General features: G+C 41.5%; 2 protein-coding genes across 3 annotated transcripts in view; one reads left to right on the plus strand and one right to left on the minus strand.

The window, feature by feature from the left end:
• INTS8 (integrator complex subunit 8) overlaps positions 1 to 731 on the plus strand; it is a 46449-nt gene extending 45718 nt beyond the window's left edge. Inside the window, exon 27 of the mRNA XM_018058237.1 lies at positions 348 to 731. Within this exon, the coding sequence (XP_017913726.1) occupies positions 348 to 464 (117 nt within the window). The 3' untranslated portion in view covers positions 465 to 731. The remainder of the gene's footprint in view (positions 1 to 347) is intronic.
• On the minus strand, positions 454 to 13205 carry CCNE2 (cyclin E2). 2 transcript variants are annotated; one of them, XM_018058239.1, is made up of 12 exons: positions 13128 to 13205; positions 12083 to 12122; positions 11890 to 11986; positions 11756 to 11809; positions 10675 to 10826; positions 9628 to 9763; positions 7384 to 7530; positions 6183 to 6278; positions 4407 to 4541; positions 3231 to 3342; positions 2384 to 2541; positions 454 to 1987 (listed from the first exon to the last, which is right to left on the minus strand). In XM_018058239.1, the coding sequence occupies exons 2-12, from the start codon at positions 12094 to 12096 to the stop codon at positions 1874 to 1876; spliced, it is 1215 nt and encodes a 404-aa protein (XP_017913728.1). In that variant the 5' UTR covers positions 12097 to 12122; positions 13128 to 13205; the 3' UTR covers positions 454 to 1873. The 2 variants fall into 2 exon arrangements, with proteins under 2 accessions (XP_017913728.1, XP_017913727.1); XM_018058238.1 differs by having other exon boundaries at positions 469 to 1987; positions 13120 to 13192.

Raw genomic sequence — 19036 nt, forward strand, 5'->3', positions numbered from 1 at the left:
CATATATAAAAAGTGAAGCCCCCAAACATGAATTTTTATTTTTTTGATTTTTTAGAATCGTTTAAAAATGTGTCAGATTACATGCAGGCTTTATTTAGTGATACTTTTAGTCAGATAAAACTTAAATGAATTTACTTAATATTCTGAAGATAATTCCACAAACTGTGGTAATTGGTCTTTTCCTTGAGTCCTTCCAGTCTTTATGTTAATTTCTTCTACACCTCTTAGCATCTACAATTAGAGGTTCAGTTATCGTTGTTAGCAAGTAGGTAGTTTTATATTATGTATACTAGCAAAGCTTTGTTTTTTACCAGACCTCTAACAACATCACTTTTCTGTTTTGGAAGATCAAAGCCATCGGCCAGACAGAACTGAATGCAAGCAACCCAGAAGAAGTGTTACAGCTGGCAGCGCAGAGAAGGAAAAAAAAGTTTCTCCAAGCAATGGCGAAACTTTACTTTTAAGCAGTTAGTTACAATTTTTAACTTTTATTTTTTAAATGATGGGCTAAAAATAAACAGTATTAAAAGATTAAGTTTATATAATACATATGTACATATTTAGTGGCGTTTTCTTTTCAGACAGAATACTGAAACATTAGTTTAAAAATGAAAACTATACAGAAGACTTCATACCATAACAATAGCTTAAATTTATAATTTCTTCAAAGGAAAAAGAGTCACATGTTCAACAACAATAAACTAGTAAATCTAGAATAATTTTCTAATCTACTTTTGAGGCTGACATTTCATTTTTAAAAAAACTAGAATATTTATGTAAGAGTAGCTATATACAGTAAGTTCTTATGTCAAGGTTTTGTTGCCTTTTTTTTTTTTTTAATAAATAGATTTCTAGGAGTCAGTATACATTTACTGCTTTTCTGCCTTAAGAAAATAGAAGTTTAGGTCAAGTGTTAAGCTTTATCACTTTGACACTGTCCTTAACTCATAATGTAAGAATTTAAAAAGGACCTTAGCAGATTTGCAAATATAAATAAAGCCTTAGTCACACTAAATTAAGATAACCCTAAAGATTTTTTTTAGAGTAATAAAGTGACTTTCTCATATAAATAGCTCGAAAGGGTACTTAAGTTTTTTGCCCCAATTGTGATGTACAAAGTTATTATAAAGCAACCTTTATGTCAAAGCCCCAAGTAGGAGCCACAGCATTTATCTTGCTTATAATTTCTTTGGTATTCCCACTGTTCAGAGTACAGTTTAAACACCATGTTCATCTAAGCGTTACTGGTTAAAAATGTTATATAGCAAGGCAAATAAAAATAGTCAAACAGATTAAAGTTCACCATTTTTTAAAAATTCAAGTTTTATAATAGCTTGCTTGCTACAGCAGCTATAGATAAATTAGTCACCTTATTACAAAACTAAACCTTTGTAAACAAGTTTAAATTTTATTTTCACGAACCAAATTGCACTAGTTAAGAGTTTATAAATTTTGAGAATCTAAGAACTAGATTCAAAGTACTGTATCATTTAATATACCCTTTAAGGTAACAGTTATCTAGTTGAAAATTCCAATGATGAAATTCCTAGTTTATCAAGATAAACATAGCAACACTGGGTCAAAAGACTTGTTATGGCATAAATCGTGGCTGGCTTTTATCCAGCCAGTATTGGGAATGAAGTCATCTTTGTAAACAAGTACTGCTGTTTCTTTAAACAGCTAACATGGGAATTAAATACACTTCCTCCTTAGTGCCAATTTTAAGTGGTTTTTAAATCAAAGAATGGCAGTGAAACTTCTGAATTGGCAGGACAGTCACAGCACTATTTTCCTGTAAAACTTAAGTAGTTAAGTTCCATGAAATGCTGTGCAGCACTTCATCAGTTCCAAGTTGTTTGCTCAGTTAACTTTCTTAGTGTTTTCCTGGTGGTTTTTCAGTGCTCTTCGGTGGTGTCATAATGCCTCCATTGCACACTGGTGACAACTGTCCCTCCTTTCTGAAGGTGTTTACATAATTTACTTCATCCTATACATGTGAAGAAATTATGTAGAGATTAACAGCTAAGATAAAGCATTGATATGATAACAAAGTCAAACCAGACTCTTAGGCTTAATATAATGGTCTCTTTCTGTCTTTACAACTGTGACTAGTCATATTCTAGAGGTTCAACAATATTAACTGCCTGCAACTTGTATTTTTAAACTACCTGGAGTACTGGTATTAATCTTGAGACACTTAAAAATCTTGATGGGACTTCAAAGTTAATTTTTATTAGGTTTTCTACATTTGAAATCAGTGTCCTCACTGGAACTTTCTATCCCCTTACTATCTTATATTACTGCCTGAAATATTACTCCATTAGTATCCTTACTGTCAGTTTCAGTGCCTTATCAAATAGACCAAAAAATACAAGAAACATACCAGCATAGCCAGATAATTTGTATGTGTCTGTATGTTGTGTCTGTCTTCCATAGAAATCTTCTTAAAAATCTTAAGCTTTGCTGGGCTAGTACTTTTTACTACACTGACAAAAGGTACCATCCAGTCTACACATTCAGAAATGTTGTCCCATTCCAAACCTAGATAAAGAAAAGTTAGAAAAATACATGTATCATTAGAAAAATACATAACATATGTTTCTGTTATATCAGAAACATGATTACTGTATTTGCTTGTGCTTCAAAATTTAAAGATAGTTAATTAAAAACTCATGTAAAAAGGAAACCAAAACAAGCACATAAAAACAAAATCAACAAGTTTAGCAAGTCAAAACAGATTATTCCTCTTAAATGGTTTATAATGTGACTGTTTTGAGGGAGAAAAAGAGCTTTTTAGCCAGTACATGCTACATAGGGAATTGAAACTGTCAAAACCCAAAAACTTAAGGCAGAGCTATAATCACACTGACTAACTTCAAATGGATTTAAATTCCATTTGACTTCATTTTTAAAGAAAATACTTACTTATTTGGCTGCCCCGGGTCTTAGTTGCAGCATGTGGGATCTAGATCCCTGACCAGGGAGGCACCTGGGCCCCTGCATCAGGAATGTGGAATTTTAGCCACTGAACCACGAGGGACGTCCCAACCTTAATTTTTATTTGTGGATATATGCTGGAGTAGAAACTACTTATAATAGAAGGGAAGATATTGCTAAACTGCTTTTTTCCATTAAAATTTTAAAGTCTTGTTTAGCAGGATGCTAAGTTCATAAATAGTCCCTTCAAGAGTTGTAAATGGGTAAAAAAAGAACAAAATACACAGTCTTACCTGAGGCTTTCTTAACCACTTCAATAGAGGTAAAGTGGCACAAGGCAGCAGCAGCCAGTATTCTGTACTGGAACTCTAATGAATCGATGGCTAAAATACACAGATCTAGAAGCTAACAGAGGAAGAAGTGTAAGACTTTAGGAAAGAATGAGTACTACATGTCATTAGTCAGCTAGCATTTTAAAGTGCTTACAGTGTGGACCATATGCCAAGAATTGCTAAAACTGCAGGGATCCAAAGAGAAATAAATCGCCATCCAAAGGAAGTTCCAGTCTTGTTAACAGACAAGTAAAGGACTGTTACAATGTAGCATGCATATCCTATTAGGAAGTGCCCTGATGCAGAGCAGGGAAGACTCTGCTTAAATCAGTCTTAACAGAGGAGGCAGCCAGAGAGACTGGGGGGTAGAGAATGTTCTAGATACAGGAAACAGAATTTACAAAGATAAGTGTGAAAGTATTACTTTCCTATGGAACTCCAGTATTTCAGAACACAAAAAATATGAAATGAATATTTTTCCCTCATGTTTTTAAAAAGGGAGCTGCTAGAGAGTTACGGCCTAGAAAGGGTCTTTAAGAAGTCAGACCTTTATAGTTCTGATTATTCTACTTATGAGAAGCAGGCAGGAAAGAATAGTACCCTCCTCCTGTACTTTCTTAGAATATTTGTTACACACTGGCCTAGGAAAGTTTAGTTTAAACTTAAATTTTTAAATAATGTTATAACTAAATTAGGTGATTTTAATTCTAATATGTAAAATAGGTTCCATATGTATTCAAATATAAGACGGTAAGATAATTTATATTGCAATAATTTTTATACCATTTAAAACCTGAAACAACTGGCCGAAAAATATTTTTCTCTGTTAAAAAGAGGGATTTAACTGTCTACCTCATTCATACTCCTAGTGAAGAGTGCTCATGATATATTTAAACTCAAGTTTAAAAACTTTTCTAGAATTTTCAGTTAGCAATGTAAATACTGAGACAGAATTTTATGTATCAGGAGCTTTGTTCTAGTCAGTTAAGGAGTGAATTTAATTCAGTATGTTGTCATTTTGTTGTCTAGCCTATTTAACACTAAAGAAATACACTAAACAAAACCTGTAATTAATAACATTAGCATATATACAATAAAAATATCAATACCTGAGCAATACAATAAAAATATCAATACCTGAGCAATTTGAATGAACTTTTCCTGAGAATACTGAGGTAGAAGAACTTTAGGAGCATCTTTAAGAGCATCAACTTGGAGGAAAAGGTTTAGCCAGGAGATGACCGTTACAGGACAGAGTTCCCATTTTAAAGCCTGTTAATGAAATTAAAATGCCTGTTAACAAATGTAGTTATATATACACCACATTATATGCGTAGTTCCTTAAATAGCTGTTTTAAGAAACTTTCTGCTTTAGGCTTATTTCTTATTTTAATGAAAATATTTATAGGTATCTCACCATCTAAAGTGGCTTGTGTTTTAGTCTATTATTGATACAGACCCCTTTATTATACTCTAGTTATCTTTATTTACAAAGTTCATTGGGCCTGTTTTTCATTTCTGTTTTTCTCATTTCCAGCAGGCCCTTGTCTTCCAAAAGTGTTCTCTACTTTATTGAAACTGCCCTTTTAATTGTATTCAATGACTCCACAGCTAATTCCATTCAAGTCTTCCAAGAACTGATTCTACACTTTTTCTTTCTTTCTGTGATCTCCAGTGGCTTCTATTCAAAGTGTAAAAGTTAAAAAAAAAAAGACAAATCCTAATTTATGATAGCTTTCCCACCACGAAGCCCTGGGACTTTACCATTTGTAAGTCTACAATAGTTAGGATAGAACAGTCTTAATGCCTGTAGGACCACCCAGAGAATTCCATTTTCTCTTTATATATCCTTATAGTATACCTCGGGCTTCCAGGTGGCGCTAGTGGTAAAAAGCCCACCTGCCAATGCAGGAGATGCAAGAGATCTGGGTTGGGAAGATCCCTTGAAGGAGGGCATGGCAACCCACTCCAGTATTCTTGCCTGGAGAATCTCATGGACAGAGGAGCCTGGCAGGTTACAGTCCATAGCGTTGCAAAGAGTTGGACGTGACTAAAGTGACTTAGCATACATGTATGCATACACTGTACTTGAAGTTTGAATCTAGATAACTTGATTGTTAGAACATATCAGAACTATACTAAATATAATAACCTATAATGGGAAAAAATCTGAAAAATAATATGAACGTGTGTGTACATATAAAGCTGAATCACCTTTGCTATACAGCTAAAACTAACATTTGAAAGTCAACTATAAGTCAATAAATTTTTTTTAAAAAGAACAGTATCAGCATGCCAACAAGATCACATTCTAACATACAGCTATCAATCTGAATGTTTATTTTACAACAAATTTGTAATTTATATTTCAATGCATATAGTTTATAGATAACTTACAAATGAAAGTCATATTGTGTTCTCCTCTATGTCCTATTTATAAAGCCATGATGCTCAAATTCCATAACATACTTTCTAGTAGCTAACATTCACCCTTTAATCTCTAATTCAAGGCCCAATTAAACACCTTTATGCTTCTCTCCTCTACCCTCTATTAATAGCCCTTGCCATACATATAGAGAAGAAAAAAAGGCAGTAAAATATTTCTCATTTTCTATCTGCTGGAAGTAGAAAAACAACTCAGATTTGAGATTCATTTAGTACACACACTGTGCTAACTACCTGTAAGTTTTAAAAGTGTTGTTAAACACTTTTAACAAATAATATTCTCAATATAGGAAAATTTAAAAGATGCAGAAGAATAGTTTATAGGTTAAGCAAATTCCCCTCCCATCTTAGAACTGGATCCTAATACTAAAACCTCAGTTTTCACTACTTACATTGTAGTCTTTGAGTTTTGGTAAACTACAGTTACTAAATTGCAAGTAGAAATAATAAAGATATAATTATTATTACCTTTAATATAGCAAGTTCCATCCTTAAGATATCCTCTTCACTGCAAGCACCATCAGTGACATAAGCAAACTCTTGGAGCTTAGGAGCGTAGATTTCCTTTAAAATGAATTTAATTAATATCAAGCACAGTTGAGATTGAGACTAAAACAAACCACATATATACACATATACAGACCACATCTAGGCTTTGTTTTTAAAAGACAGCTTCACAGTGATTATAAATCTTTATAAAATAATTCTATGATAGCCAAAACAACCTTAAATTTAATGATATTTTTTATATCTAGGTATCTAAATTAGCCAACTTGTATTGATTGAAAGATTTGTATAGAACTGGTTTAAAATCTTAGTTAATAAACAATTAGAGTATTTTAATCAGTGATTTCAGCGACTGGTTAAAGCAGAAAGCCAAACTTGTTTTAGGACTGCCTAGCATACTAGACTAAAACAGGATACTCAACAAAGTCTAGAAACTGAAACTGTTAACCTTAAGTACAAAAGTATGGCTAGTCAAACAATAATTTGTGCAGTTTGTTGATGACAGATCTGTCTTAACAGTTCAGAGAACAAGAACCAGAATGATCAGAGGAGTAGAAGAGATGCCTGCCACAGGTGAGAACAGGCTAAAGATCAAGATTCAGTCTAGAAAAATATTTGAAACATACAGTATTATTTCAGGTAAGGAAATACTGAAAATACAAAGTTATAAAATTTGGGGACAGCCCGTAAACCTCAAGACAAAATGTGGAAGAAAAATACACTTAAGGAAATTAATGCATGATTCAGTCCCTCCCGTACCCTCAAAACTGTACAGGCTTTGAAAACATCAGATGAAGTTACTAGTGATCTGTGCTGAATTTAAGAAAATAGATTGAAACTATGTGAAAAAAGATTTCAGGCAGAAAAGTTATTTCCTTCTATCCTGGCACTATTATCAGATACAGAAATATTAGGCTGGATATAGATCATTATTCTAACCTAGTGTAGCATTTATTCCATTTGGTTGGTTAAGTAGGTTTCACAGACCATTCTGTTGAATCCAAGCACTATAACTAGGTATATAGAGACAGCATTGGTGGTTTTGTTTGGCACAGTGAGTCATGGAACATTTCACCTAGATTCTAGTCCCAGAATCAAACCAGAGACTTATAATTTAAGAGTTTGGGGTAAATATATCTAGGGATAAACTCTGAGAGCTTACCTCAAGTTTGGAAGCAATGAATAATGAGGTAATTCCAATCAGTTGAAGCATATTTTTATTTATATCCTTTTGTGTCAACATAAATCTATCAAAAAAGTCTTGTGCAAGATAAAATGTTTCCCTATGAAGTGTGTATACTTCACATACCTGGAGAAGAATCCAAACATTTAAATACTATTCCATTAATTTCTCCAAATTACAAAGTTCCTCTTAGTATACTAAAGAACAGTTTTCTGAAGCCCAACTTTTTAGGATACCAAATCACAAATGCAGGAAAAAATTAACGTGTGCTAATAGGATAAATAAATCTATTACCATCCTCACTGACTCTTAATTAGTTTCATAGGTTTATTCCCCACATGGATTTAATGTGTTTATTCCCAGGTACATTTTGCTAACTATGGATGGATAAGAACTTTTTTCCTATTAACTTTTAAATTTTTATTGATGATAAATGGGTGGGTGTTTTCATGATGCTTAGTTTGTCTTCTGATAGTTCCAAGTGATTCCTTTTCATCATTCTAGATATACATTTAACTACAAAATGACAACAGTGTTTCTTCAGTGTTCTTACCTCATTTAAGAATTAAAGAAGAAAACTGAATGGATAACATTGGTGGTAGTCAAAATTTTTATTGTATTCCTTGTTTCTGACTGTAATGGGAGTTCCCCTAATGTTACACTATTACTATCACTAATAAGTAATCTCTGTCATTTCCACAACATAGGGAAAGCTTTTAATTCTCAAAATAATTTTATGAAGCAGGGAGGAAACAGAGGGATAGACATCAGTGTGTTTCTAATAAACATTTAACATGTTAAGGAAATTTATTCCTAGTTAATTACACATTTTAAAATCAGGAATGTATATTGAATTTCAAAAAATACCTTTTACATCCATGATATATAACCTTATGATTTTTCTTAAACTATAAATAGAGTTTCAAATGTTGAACCATTTTTGCATTCCTAGACTAAAAGAATATACTAAGACAAAGTAGAGATTAGTGCTCTGCTGGATTTGACTTACTATATTCTATCTGGTTTTGTATATGAAATCATATATTTAAGGGAAAATAGGGATAAATTTGATAGACAACCACTGAATAAAAATCAGTTTAACATAAAAAGGAAAAATAAAATCAACATAATTATGCTGAAAAGTTGCATTCATGATCACTAGACATTCAGAAAAAGTCAGAAATCAACTACAGTCTTGTACACATATGATTGAAATATAATCTTCCCTTCTAGTTATTCCTTATTCTTATAAGGAATAAGATGACCAGATTCAGAAGGACAACATTTTGTACTCATAAGAACTTTTCTGATGGCTTCTGAGATCTATTCTGCCATGTGGTACTTCCGCCTTAAAGTTCACTGTCTCTATACAAAACGGAAATTACAGAGCAAATATCCAAGGATTGTGGGAAAATCAATTTGTTATCAATACAGGTAATCATTTTCTCAATTTGAGATTCTTTCAGAATTATTATCCAGAAAGGATATGGGGCCTAAATGAGAGCAGACATTCTGGCACAGATATTTAGGGACTTCTGGGTCACTAATTATTTCTTTAATGGTACAGTTTATTTCTGAAAGGAACAGAGGGATATAATAAAAGGAAGTTACATGGCTTCCTTAGGGCTTAGGGCTACTGGATATTCAAAGCCTCCTTATCATTTAGGATATAGAAATTAGGATTCCAAATCATAATTTGATTTTGGTGATGAAGGACTTCTGAGGTCTGAAGCCTAGTCCTGGCTTTTCACTTTGCACGGCAGACTTCAAAACCTTGTCAAATTCTGTTCGTCTCGAGTATCCTTGGCACCTAGAACAGTGCCTAGTACACAGCAATACTCAGATACCAGGACTTCTAAATTGTGTTTGGGTTGTATGGGATATAGTGGCTGTGTCAAGATTTTACTCTTATCATCTGCTGGTGAACAGCACCCAAAAAATGCCTCCTGAGGTCTTTCCTGGTGGTCCAATGGTTAAGACTGTGCTCCCAGTGCAGGGATTTGAGGGAACTAGGTCCCACATGCTGCAACTAAGAGTTCACATACTGCAACTGAAGATCTACATGCCACAACTAAGACGCTGTACAGCCAAATAAGTACTAAACAACAACAAAAAGGCTCCTGGCAATAGGTAATATACCATGAGGGCACATGGAAAGCATATTATGTTTAAATACGTTTCCATCATACAGAGAAAAAGGAATTTTGTACTGCTAGAACATACCTCTAAAAGCCAGTCTAGAAGTATTGACCTCATCTGTGGTTCCAACTCAGAATGCAGAACTTCAAAATGTTTGTCATGAACATATCTGGTCTCTTTTTTTAACATGTTTAGCCAAACATCTTGTGAACATCCCCAGCTATGGAAAGGCGAAAAATATTGTGTGATCTACATAATATATGGCTGTCTGTTTCACACTGAATAGACTGAACTTCCAAACAGTGAATTAGAATTTGGAAGGAACAGCTCTTAAATTAGGAAAAATTGCTACTTTAAGAGACCATTTCTTTAACATGAAATTATACAAAGAACTTGGACTATGATAATCTAAATTGACAGATTTCAAGAATGACTTAGCAGCAGCAGCAAGAATACCTTCTAGTCCCCATTTATATTTTGCAAAGGCATTGATTTAAGATAACCATGTCTTCTCGAGAACAATACTAAAAAAGTAAGCATTTAGAACGTATGATCCCAGTAGAGAGAGTCTCAATCACCTCCAAACAGATTGTCAGTACTCTGCAGTGGGAGTTAGGTGGGACAGGACAAAAGGAAGATGGGTGAGTTTAAACATCTGAGTCCATTAATTTGCTTATTAAAGCCAAATATAAATTACTACATATTTTATATAAGCTGTACCTCTTAGTCATTCATTAACTATAAAAAAGTATAGACCTTAATAACTAATCTTGGTAAGAAGAGGAGCTAATCTAACAAATGAAAATGCTGTACATGTTAAAATACTTCCAGCTTAACAATGTACGTAAATTACTTAAACTCTATTAAAAAGGTGATTCAGTTCTGATAAGGCTTACAAGTCTTCAGCAAGCAAATGAAAATAATGTTATACAATCAATGTTTTAAATACCTATGTCATCTGTAATACGACTACTGCCAGAAAACATGTGCTTAAAGACTAGTTTTTAAAAAAGCAGTTTTTACAAATTTTCTTATAATGAAGGCAAAAAAAAGAAAAAACCTCAAAATAGCACCATATATTACATCAGTAAATTTTAATCTTTGACATTAAATTACTGAAAATTTTCTTACCTTAAATCAGGTAAAGGTGAAGGATTAATAAAAAGATTTTTAAATCTATAATTTGTAAATCTGGAGAAGTCACTTGTTCCTATTTCTTTGTGGGGTGTTTCAATGATAATGCAAGGACTGATCCCCCCGGATAATACAGGTGGCCAACAATTCTGTCATTTAAAGAAAAAAACTATATTTGTACAGTAAGAAACCAGCTTTTGTCTGAGATCTTTTCTAAATGAAAGCTAATACTTCTAAACAGTCTATAGTTTCCCCCAAACACCATCATTTGCTAACAGTGCTGACAGTCTGGATAATTCAAGCTGACATTCATATTTACTAATTAGCCCTATAAGTCATATCAGTGTTCATAAATAGTAACAGGATGTTTTAGACAACAAATTACAGTTCTGGAAATACAAGACATTAGGTATTGAGGGAGAGGAAAAAGAACAACAAAACGCATCTGTAGTCAAATACCACTTTCAATATTGTAAAATTCTCCTATATTTAGCAATAGTGTCCAGGGCACTTCCCCACCCTCTCCACTCCTTTAAGGCCTGTTTGAGGCCTTAAACTTTAGAATACATGAAAGCAAAATCTTGAAAGTAGAAACAATTACTTAAATATCTTAAGGGCTCTTTCTCCAGTCAATGCTGGCTTCAAAGAGAACCACTATTTCTACAGTGTTTTCTGTACAACACGTAGGCAGAGTAGATAGTGAAGGGCTGGGTGCCAGTCTGCCACCGACTTTACAATCTATTTATGCCCTAGGAGCACTATTAGGACCCTCCACTATAGTCAGAGAGGGAACAAAGAGCACTACATTGGACAGATTAGGCGGGCCCTGTGCACCAGGCAGCTCCTAGAGGGAGGGATTTACAAAGAGGAACCAGCTGCGTCAAGGCAAACTTACTCTGCAGCTGTAGTAGGATTCAGGGACATAAAAACCACCCAAAGACAAGCCCCTTCCTGCTGACCCCTAGGGGCATTAAAAGTGTCAGGAATCTTCCTACTCCAAAGCAGTAACACAATTTTGTTTTTTTGTTTTTTTGGTCCCGCATTTGTGTCCCCCAAACCCAGCCCAGTTCTGCATTACCCTTATTTCATACTGATGTTTCTTGGTGACCTCCTCTTTTCTTTTTTTGACATCCTGGAAAATAAAAAAGTCATGGTTACACTAAGGTCCCAGCAAGGAATTTTCTCTCTCCTCTCTTCCCCTCCTTAACTCACCTGGGCCGTTTTCCTCTTCTTGGCCTGAATTATCTGGGCTTCTTGCGGGGAATCCGTCTGACTGGCCTGGGGCTGCTGTTTAGCTTGTAAACGGCTACTATAGAGTTTTTAAGAAGGAAGTTTAATTAGAAAGTGATTCGTCTCAAAGGCAGCAACTAACTTTGAAACATATTTCCAAGACAAATAATGTTACCTGCGTCTTGACATTCTCTTCTTTCGGGTGAAGGAAACCTCTGGGGCGGGGGGGGTGCGGGGGGTGGGGAGGAAAAACCAGAGTCAAATACGTGGTCATAGTCTCCAAGTGCCAGTCAGAGGCTTACACCTAGATTCCTCAGGAGATGACCCGAGCCATTTTACCGCGATGACTTCTGCACTATATTAGCGCAGGATTTTTTAGACACATGCCTGTATTCCCACAGCTCAAGGTACAGCCCGGACGGGGAGTGTTCAAAAAACATTTTGCAAAGCTCCCTGAGAGCCCCTCAGAACGCGCAGGGAAGCAGATGGGATCTTTTCTGCGTCCTGCACCCCTCTCCCCCGGACCCCCACCCCCCACCCCGAGCGGGGCCTGGGCAGCGCCCCCACTTTCCCCCACCTCCCACCCTGCACAAGCCGCGGGGAGAGGGGGTTGTGGAGGCGAGACGCTGAGGAGAAGCCGGTTCCGCGCCAATTTGGAGAGCGGCGGTGGCGGGGGAGCAGGGGGCGGAGGGAACTTGTGTCACGTCCTTCAGTCTCCTTTCCCTCCTTCCCGGCCCCGCCGGCCCCTGCCCACCGCCTGGAGGGGCACTGCGACCCCGACTCCAGATGGGAGATGAGGACGAAGAAAAGGTAGTTCCATTTAAAAAGTGGGGGTAGGGGGGAGAAACCGGGGTGGTGTGGGGCAACCGGTCGGCTCCGGGAACTTTTCTCCGCCTGAAGGAGACCCTGACCCTCAACCCTCTTTCCTGAGGGGATAGCTCCCCCAATGGGGGCGGCACAGAGAAGCCCCGAGAATGAGGGGCTGCTCCGCGGCAGCCCTCCATCCCCTACCACCTCCCAGGTCCCCTGCCAAGGGTCCTGACAGGGACGCGGAACGCGGGAACCCGGCGTCCCCAGACGCCTGCTTCTCAGCCCTGCCCGCTTTCCCTGCCCCCCCAAGCTCCCGCCCGCGAGATGGATCGACCCGGGGGTGAGGAGTGGGGTAGGGGTGAGGGGTTTCTTTCCTCCCGCATCCCGCCCTGCGCCCCGCACCTCCTCACCGCCAGACCCGCTACCGCTCGGCTCTCAGCTGGCGCCGGCGCCAACCCAATATATAGGCCGGGCCTGGCCCGCCCCGCGCGCATGCGCCGCAGACTGACACCTCCGGACAGCGCGCTCCCCTCCCCCGCACGCCCGCCACCCGCCCGCGCGCGCCGCGCCGCGCCCTGGCCTCCGTCCGCGCCCGCCCCGCTCGAGGGCCCGCAGGGCTGGCTCACCGCGGCCCCGTGCCCTTCTCCTGCCCGTGCGGCCCGGCGGCAGGAGAGACCCTCTCAAGAGGGCTCCGCTCCGCCGCCGCCGCCTCAGCCCTGCTCCCCGCCGCTCGACTTCATCAATCTCCCGCCAGTACGTTTCTGTTCCCTCCCTCCTCTCTCTACTCTCGAAGGCCGGGGGTGTCAAGCCGCAGCCCCCAGCCCTGGCGTACGGCACTGTGGAGCCGGCTCGGGGGTGGGGATTGGGTGGGGGTGGGAGGCACAGAGCGGCTAGGAAGTGGCCATCCTGTGGCGCAGGCTGGCTGTCCCGCCTAGGCCTCCAGGAACCCGGGTTTTCTAAGGAGACGCGAGGACCCGAAAGGCCCGCCCCCTGCGGGCGGAGCGCGGCGCCGGGGGACTGGCGAGCTGGCCAATGGGAGGCGGGGACGGCGGCACAGCGTGGAGCCGCCTGGCGAGCTGGCCAATGGGAGGCGGGGACGGCGGCACAACGTGGAGCTGCTGCAGAATGTAAACACAGCGCAGTGCGCCGCGCACCGCATGTGTCGCCGCGCACCGCGTGTGTCGCCGCGCGCCCCACCCGGGCCCACTGGGACCCCTGGATCCCCACGACACAGGGATGCCTGTCTTGCACTTTTCTCCAGCGCCCCCGCCGAGGTATGCATCAACCCTCTTATTTCCCCCGCCCTCGGTTTTGCGGACTCGGTCATGGCTCTTCGTGGGGGTGGGTCCCTGCACCCCGTGTCACCCAGCCCCTGCCTGGCAGCTTCCCCATTCAGTGGTCCCAGCGCAGGAAACAAAATACTCGCGCCGAGCCGCGCGGTCCCTCTCTCTTCCCAACCTCCAATTCTGGAGCTCTTCAAGAGGAAGCGTAGACATCTCTCCGGAATGGGGCCGGGTGTGGGTGGGCGGGTGGCATTGTCCCTTTCCCCAAGAGAACGGTGGCTTTCCGGGGGGCCATGCCCGACGGGGACAGCGGTTCCACCACGTGCAGGCCCAGGGCCGGCCCGCTGCGCCCCGCCCCGCCGCTGCAGCCGCCAGCGCGCCCTGCGGAGCCCGCGCCAGCCGCCAGCGCGGGAGCTCGCTGCCCGCCTCCGAGCGGTCAGCCGAGGAGGCGGTCCGGCGCGTGTTTCCCTCCTTTTCCCCTAGCATCCAAGTTTGGGGTTCCCTTCGCTGCCTCTGCTTATGTTCCGCCCCGACGTGCCCCTAAGATCAGGGTATCTCCAAGTAGGACCAGCAGCGGACCCTCCCGCAGCCCGGGTTTGCGGGACGAGAAAGTGGGGTGGGGGACGCCGGGCGGGAACAAAGACCCCCGGGGCGGGAGGAGCCTTGCGGGAGCTTCCTGGGCGCAGCGGCGGCTCCCACAGGACGCCGGCAGGCCGTGCTCTCTTCTCTGCCCGGGCCCGGGTGGAGCCGCCGGGGGAGGCCGGGAGCCCCGGCGCGGCGGCGCGGCCCGGGGCCTTCCCGAGATGCACCGGGAGGCGGCGGCCCCGGGCTCTCGGCTCCGCGCCTTTTGTGCCGCGCGGCCCGCGGAGCCTCGAAATCACGCGTGCGCTTCAGGCTAAGCCCTCCTTCACTGTTTTCCCATCACAGTCTCCGGACGCCGGCAAATTTATTTGTTTCCCTCCCAGATTTACCCGTGAGGAAATAAGGGTCTTGTCTTAGGTGACACGGGCTTCCCAGGTCGCGCTAAGTGGTAAAGAACCCGCCTGTCAGTGCGAGAGGCAAGAGAGATGCAAGTTCGATTCCCTGGGTCGGGAAGATGCCCTGGAGGAGGAAATGGCAACCCGCTCCAGGTTTCTTGCTTGTAGAGTCCTCGTGGACAGAGGAGCCTCCTGGGCTACAGTCCATGGGGTCGCACAGAGTCGGACACGACTGAAGTGACTTAGCGCACAAAAAGGTGTCATGGAATCAGAAGAGGCCCAGGAAACTTCATACTACTTAGGATGGTTTATGATGGCCTTCTCGATGAGAGGGGAGCTGGCTCCTTTTTGTAGTCACCTCAAAACGCTGTGCTGTTCCAGTGTAAAGCTTAGGGAGCTAGTAGCGTGATAATAAGAAATGGGAGGTTCCAACAAGCTTATGACTGGAACGTAAGCAAAAGTGGTGGTCTCCGTGAGTGAATTTGGTAGTGACTCTGAAAACCACTCCGGAAAGTTTGGAAGCCCAGCGTCGGGCCAACTAGTAAATGAGACACCATAATTAGAAGTGTTTTGTGGACCATGCCGGTGACTATGAAGTGAATAGGGTGGGATCCTAGTAGAGGAGACATTAAAATCCTAAGACTGCTTTGTGTGGAAAGGGACAGGGTGAATTCTGCCATATTACCAGGACCTTAAATGAGAACCAAAATGATCAGGGCTTGCCTTTCAGGTGGACAGATCGTGGCATTTTGCTCTGCTGTAAGTCATCTTAATCCTTGTAAACCTGAGTTTTACAGAGAAAAGAAAACACCCTCGTTTCAAGGGCTGTTTCAGATTAAATTTTATAATGTGTATAGACACCCTCTTTATACACAATGGACCTTAATTTGAGTAAACTCCTGGAGTCAGTGGAGAACAGAAGAACCTGGCATCGTTCGGTCCACGGGGACTGCAGAGTCAGACACGACTTAGCCACTGAACAGCTACAACAATAGAGACCCTCTTGCATGCCTACCTATCAGAGAGCAGATGCTAAGTGCTATCTTCACTCTCCTATCCACCCCCCTTCCTAGTTTATACTCACAGACATGCAGGTTATAAAACTGCTGTTTCCCAAAGTTTTGTCCTCGTAGTCGTCCTTTTGGGTACCTATTTTAGGAATCATCTTTCAATATATTCTCTTTGTTTTGTATTTGTATATGTTCATTTTTAGCTCCCTCTTCTTTCTACTCATCCCAGTTTTTAATATTCACTTACTTTGAAATGTATGAAATTCCTTTATACTTGTAACAGTTTTAAACTTTGGCCTTTTCTAAAGTATATTTTGTCCATTGTACATGCAACGTTAAAACACCATGGTAAATAAACTGTTGCCTCTACAGTGCTTTCATTTTCAGCAAAAAGGAAAGAAAAGGGGGGGGGGTGGATTCTTAGAAGGACAGATTTAAAAAAAGAAAAAAAATTAGGCCCAGTCCCAATTATTTCTTGCTTCTGCCCCTTTTCTCTGCCATACCTCTGTGCTCTTCAGTTATGCTCACCTCTCAGGAGAGTAATTACCAATTAAACAATTAAAATGTCTTTTGTCTTCAACTAGGCGGTGGGCCTTGTTTTTTTTTGTTTTTTACAGCCAGTACCCACCTGTTCAGAGGCATGCTTGACAGGAGCTTGGTAAATACTGAATTGAATTATGGATAGGATATCTCATTATAGAACTTAAATTCTGTAAGGTTAGAGTGATAGATGGTAGAATTATTCCCAATTAATATTAGGATTTTTAAAATTAATAAACTATCTTTTAGAAAAGTTTTGGCAGAAAAATCAAGCAGGTAGAACAGAGCTTCCATAAACTCCTCTCGTCTCTTCCACCCTCCCCCACCATGGCAGTTTCCCGTATTATTGACATCTCACTTTACTGTGGTGTGTTTGTTACCATATGAACCAATATCGATGCATTATATTATTGTCATGCAAAGTTGAGAACAATTAAAGTCTATATTTCATTCAGATTTCGTTAGTTTACCCTAATATCTTTTTACTGTGGCAGGATACACACATCACATTTAGAAGTCATGTCTTCTTATGGTTCCTCTTGGCTGTGACTGTTTCTCAGACTCTTGTTCTTGATGACCTCAACAGTTTCTAGGAGTGCTGATCAGGTATTCTGGAGGATGTCTCTATGGTAATTTATCTGATGTTTTTCTCATGATTAGATGTTTATGGGTTTGGAGAAGATCACAGAGGTAAAGTGTCATTTTCATCACATCATATCGAAGCTCCATGCGATCATCATGGTTTATGAACTGCTGATGTTGACCTTGATCATCTGGTCCTGTTTGTCAGGCTTTTCCATTGTAAAGTTGCCCCCCACACCCCACTATATACCTACTCTTGGGAAGGAAGTCACCATATTTAGCCCACACCTAAGGAGTGGGTCCTTATGCCCCCCTCCTTCAGGGTAAAGTATCTACATGGTTCATTTGGAATTCTTCCAGGTGGGAAATTGTCTCCTCTTCATTTATTAAGTCATCCAATGATTTCTTTATATCTTGTTGCTCAAGTTCTAACTTTGGTCAGGGTAATACCTATTTATTGTTTCAGGGCTGATTTAAAGTTAAACAACAATGAATGTGGCTAAATGATAATCAACATTTCTCACATATAAGAGAGGAATAAAACTCCCTCTCCCCATTTCATTAGACTTCCTTATTATCTGTATTAGCTAAAACGAAACTACAGAAAAACAATCCTTCCGGATTGTAATAATGGATTACCCATCAGACTGTTCTTTATATCGCTTCATTATGGATATTTTTCAGTATACTGGCTTTATTTTTGACCTGGGGAGTGGTGGTACAAGGACTGCTAGTATAGTTTGCTGAGTTGATTTGTTCTAGGGCACCTGTGGTTTTAACTGATGTTGCGTTTGCATCATCAGAGCCAACAGCAATGTGTTGAAAAAGTCAAACATCTTAATTTTTTTGTGAAAATAGTTGTGACCTTTTGGTCCTTCTGAAAGGGGCCTCGGGATCCTCGCCCCCGCAGACATCTATGGAACACACTTTGAGAAGGGCAGACCTAGTTTCCAAATCAGAATGCTAGGAGTCATCTTGGTCCCCTAGTGGGATCTGATTCCAGCCCCCCTGTGCTGTGTTGTCTTCCAATTACCTTTGCATCTCTAAAGGAAATCAGTCCTGGGTGTTCTTTGGAAGGACTGATGTTGAAGCTGAAAACCTTGGCCACCTGATGCGAAGAACTGACATTTGAAAAGACCCTGATGCTGGGAAAGATTGAAGGTGGGAGAAGCAGGGGATGACAGAGGATGAGATAGTTGGATGGAATCACCGACTTAAGGGACATGACTTTGAGCAAGCTCTGGGAGTTGGTGATGGACAGGGAGGCCTGGCATGCTGCAGTCCATGGGGTTGCAAAGAGTCAGACAGGACTGAGCGACTGAACTGACCTGACCATCACATCATTTCCAAATTCTCTCCCCGCCCCACCCCCTTAGTTCGGGACTCCATTCTTTCCTTAAATACTGCAGTAATCTCCTAAGTGGTTTTCCTGACGTGTGTTGCCCCTTCTATTTTGTGTTCTAGTGTATCTCCCACGTTCTCTAAAGCACAGATCTAACCACCCAGCCAAGGGCCTGTTGTGGATCACTTTGGGTTAAAGGCCAAGGCCCCTACTTAACACACATAGCCTCTCGAACCCAGGAAATTCAGCGGGGTGCCGAAATTCAACGGGGTGCTGTCCTGCCCCACCCTGCCTTTTTCACTTCCGACCTTTGCGCCTGCACCTCTCCCCCCACCTCTACTGTCTTCCCCAGCTCGCCCCCCCCACCCCCGGGAATCCGTCCAGACGCAGAGACGCCTCCTCTAGAAGGTGTCCCAGCGGCCGGAGGCAGGGCGCCCCTTCACCCCTCGGCCTCCTGCCTCCGGCCTCTCCCACGGCCCTTCCCAGGCTGCAGGGGGCTGGGGAGACGGAGGCTGCCTCTGGGGGCCCCTCACGCTGGGCCTGGGGCCTGGCCGACGGCGGCCTCTGTGCTCGCCGGGGGGCGGC

The sequence above is a fragment of the Capra hircus genome, chromosome 14, assembly GCF_001704415.2.
Source record: "Capra hircus breed San Clemente chromosome 14, ASM170441v1, whole genome shotgun sequence".
Classification (NCBI taxonomy): domain Eukaryota; kingdom Metazoa; phylum Chordata; class Mammalia; order Artiodactyla; family Bovidae; genus Capra; species Capra hircus.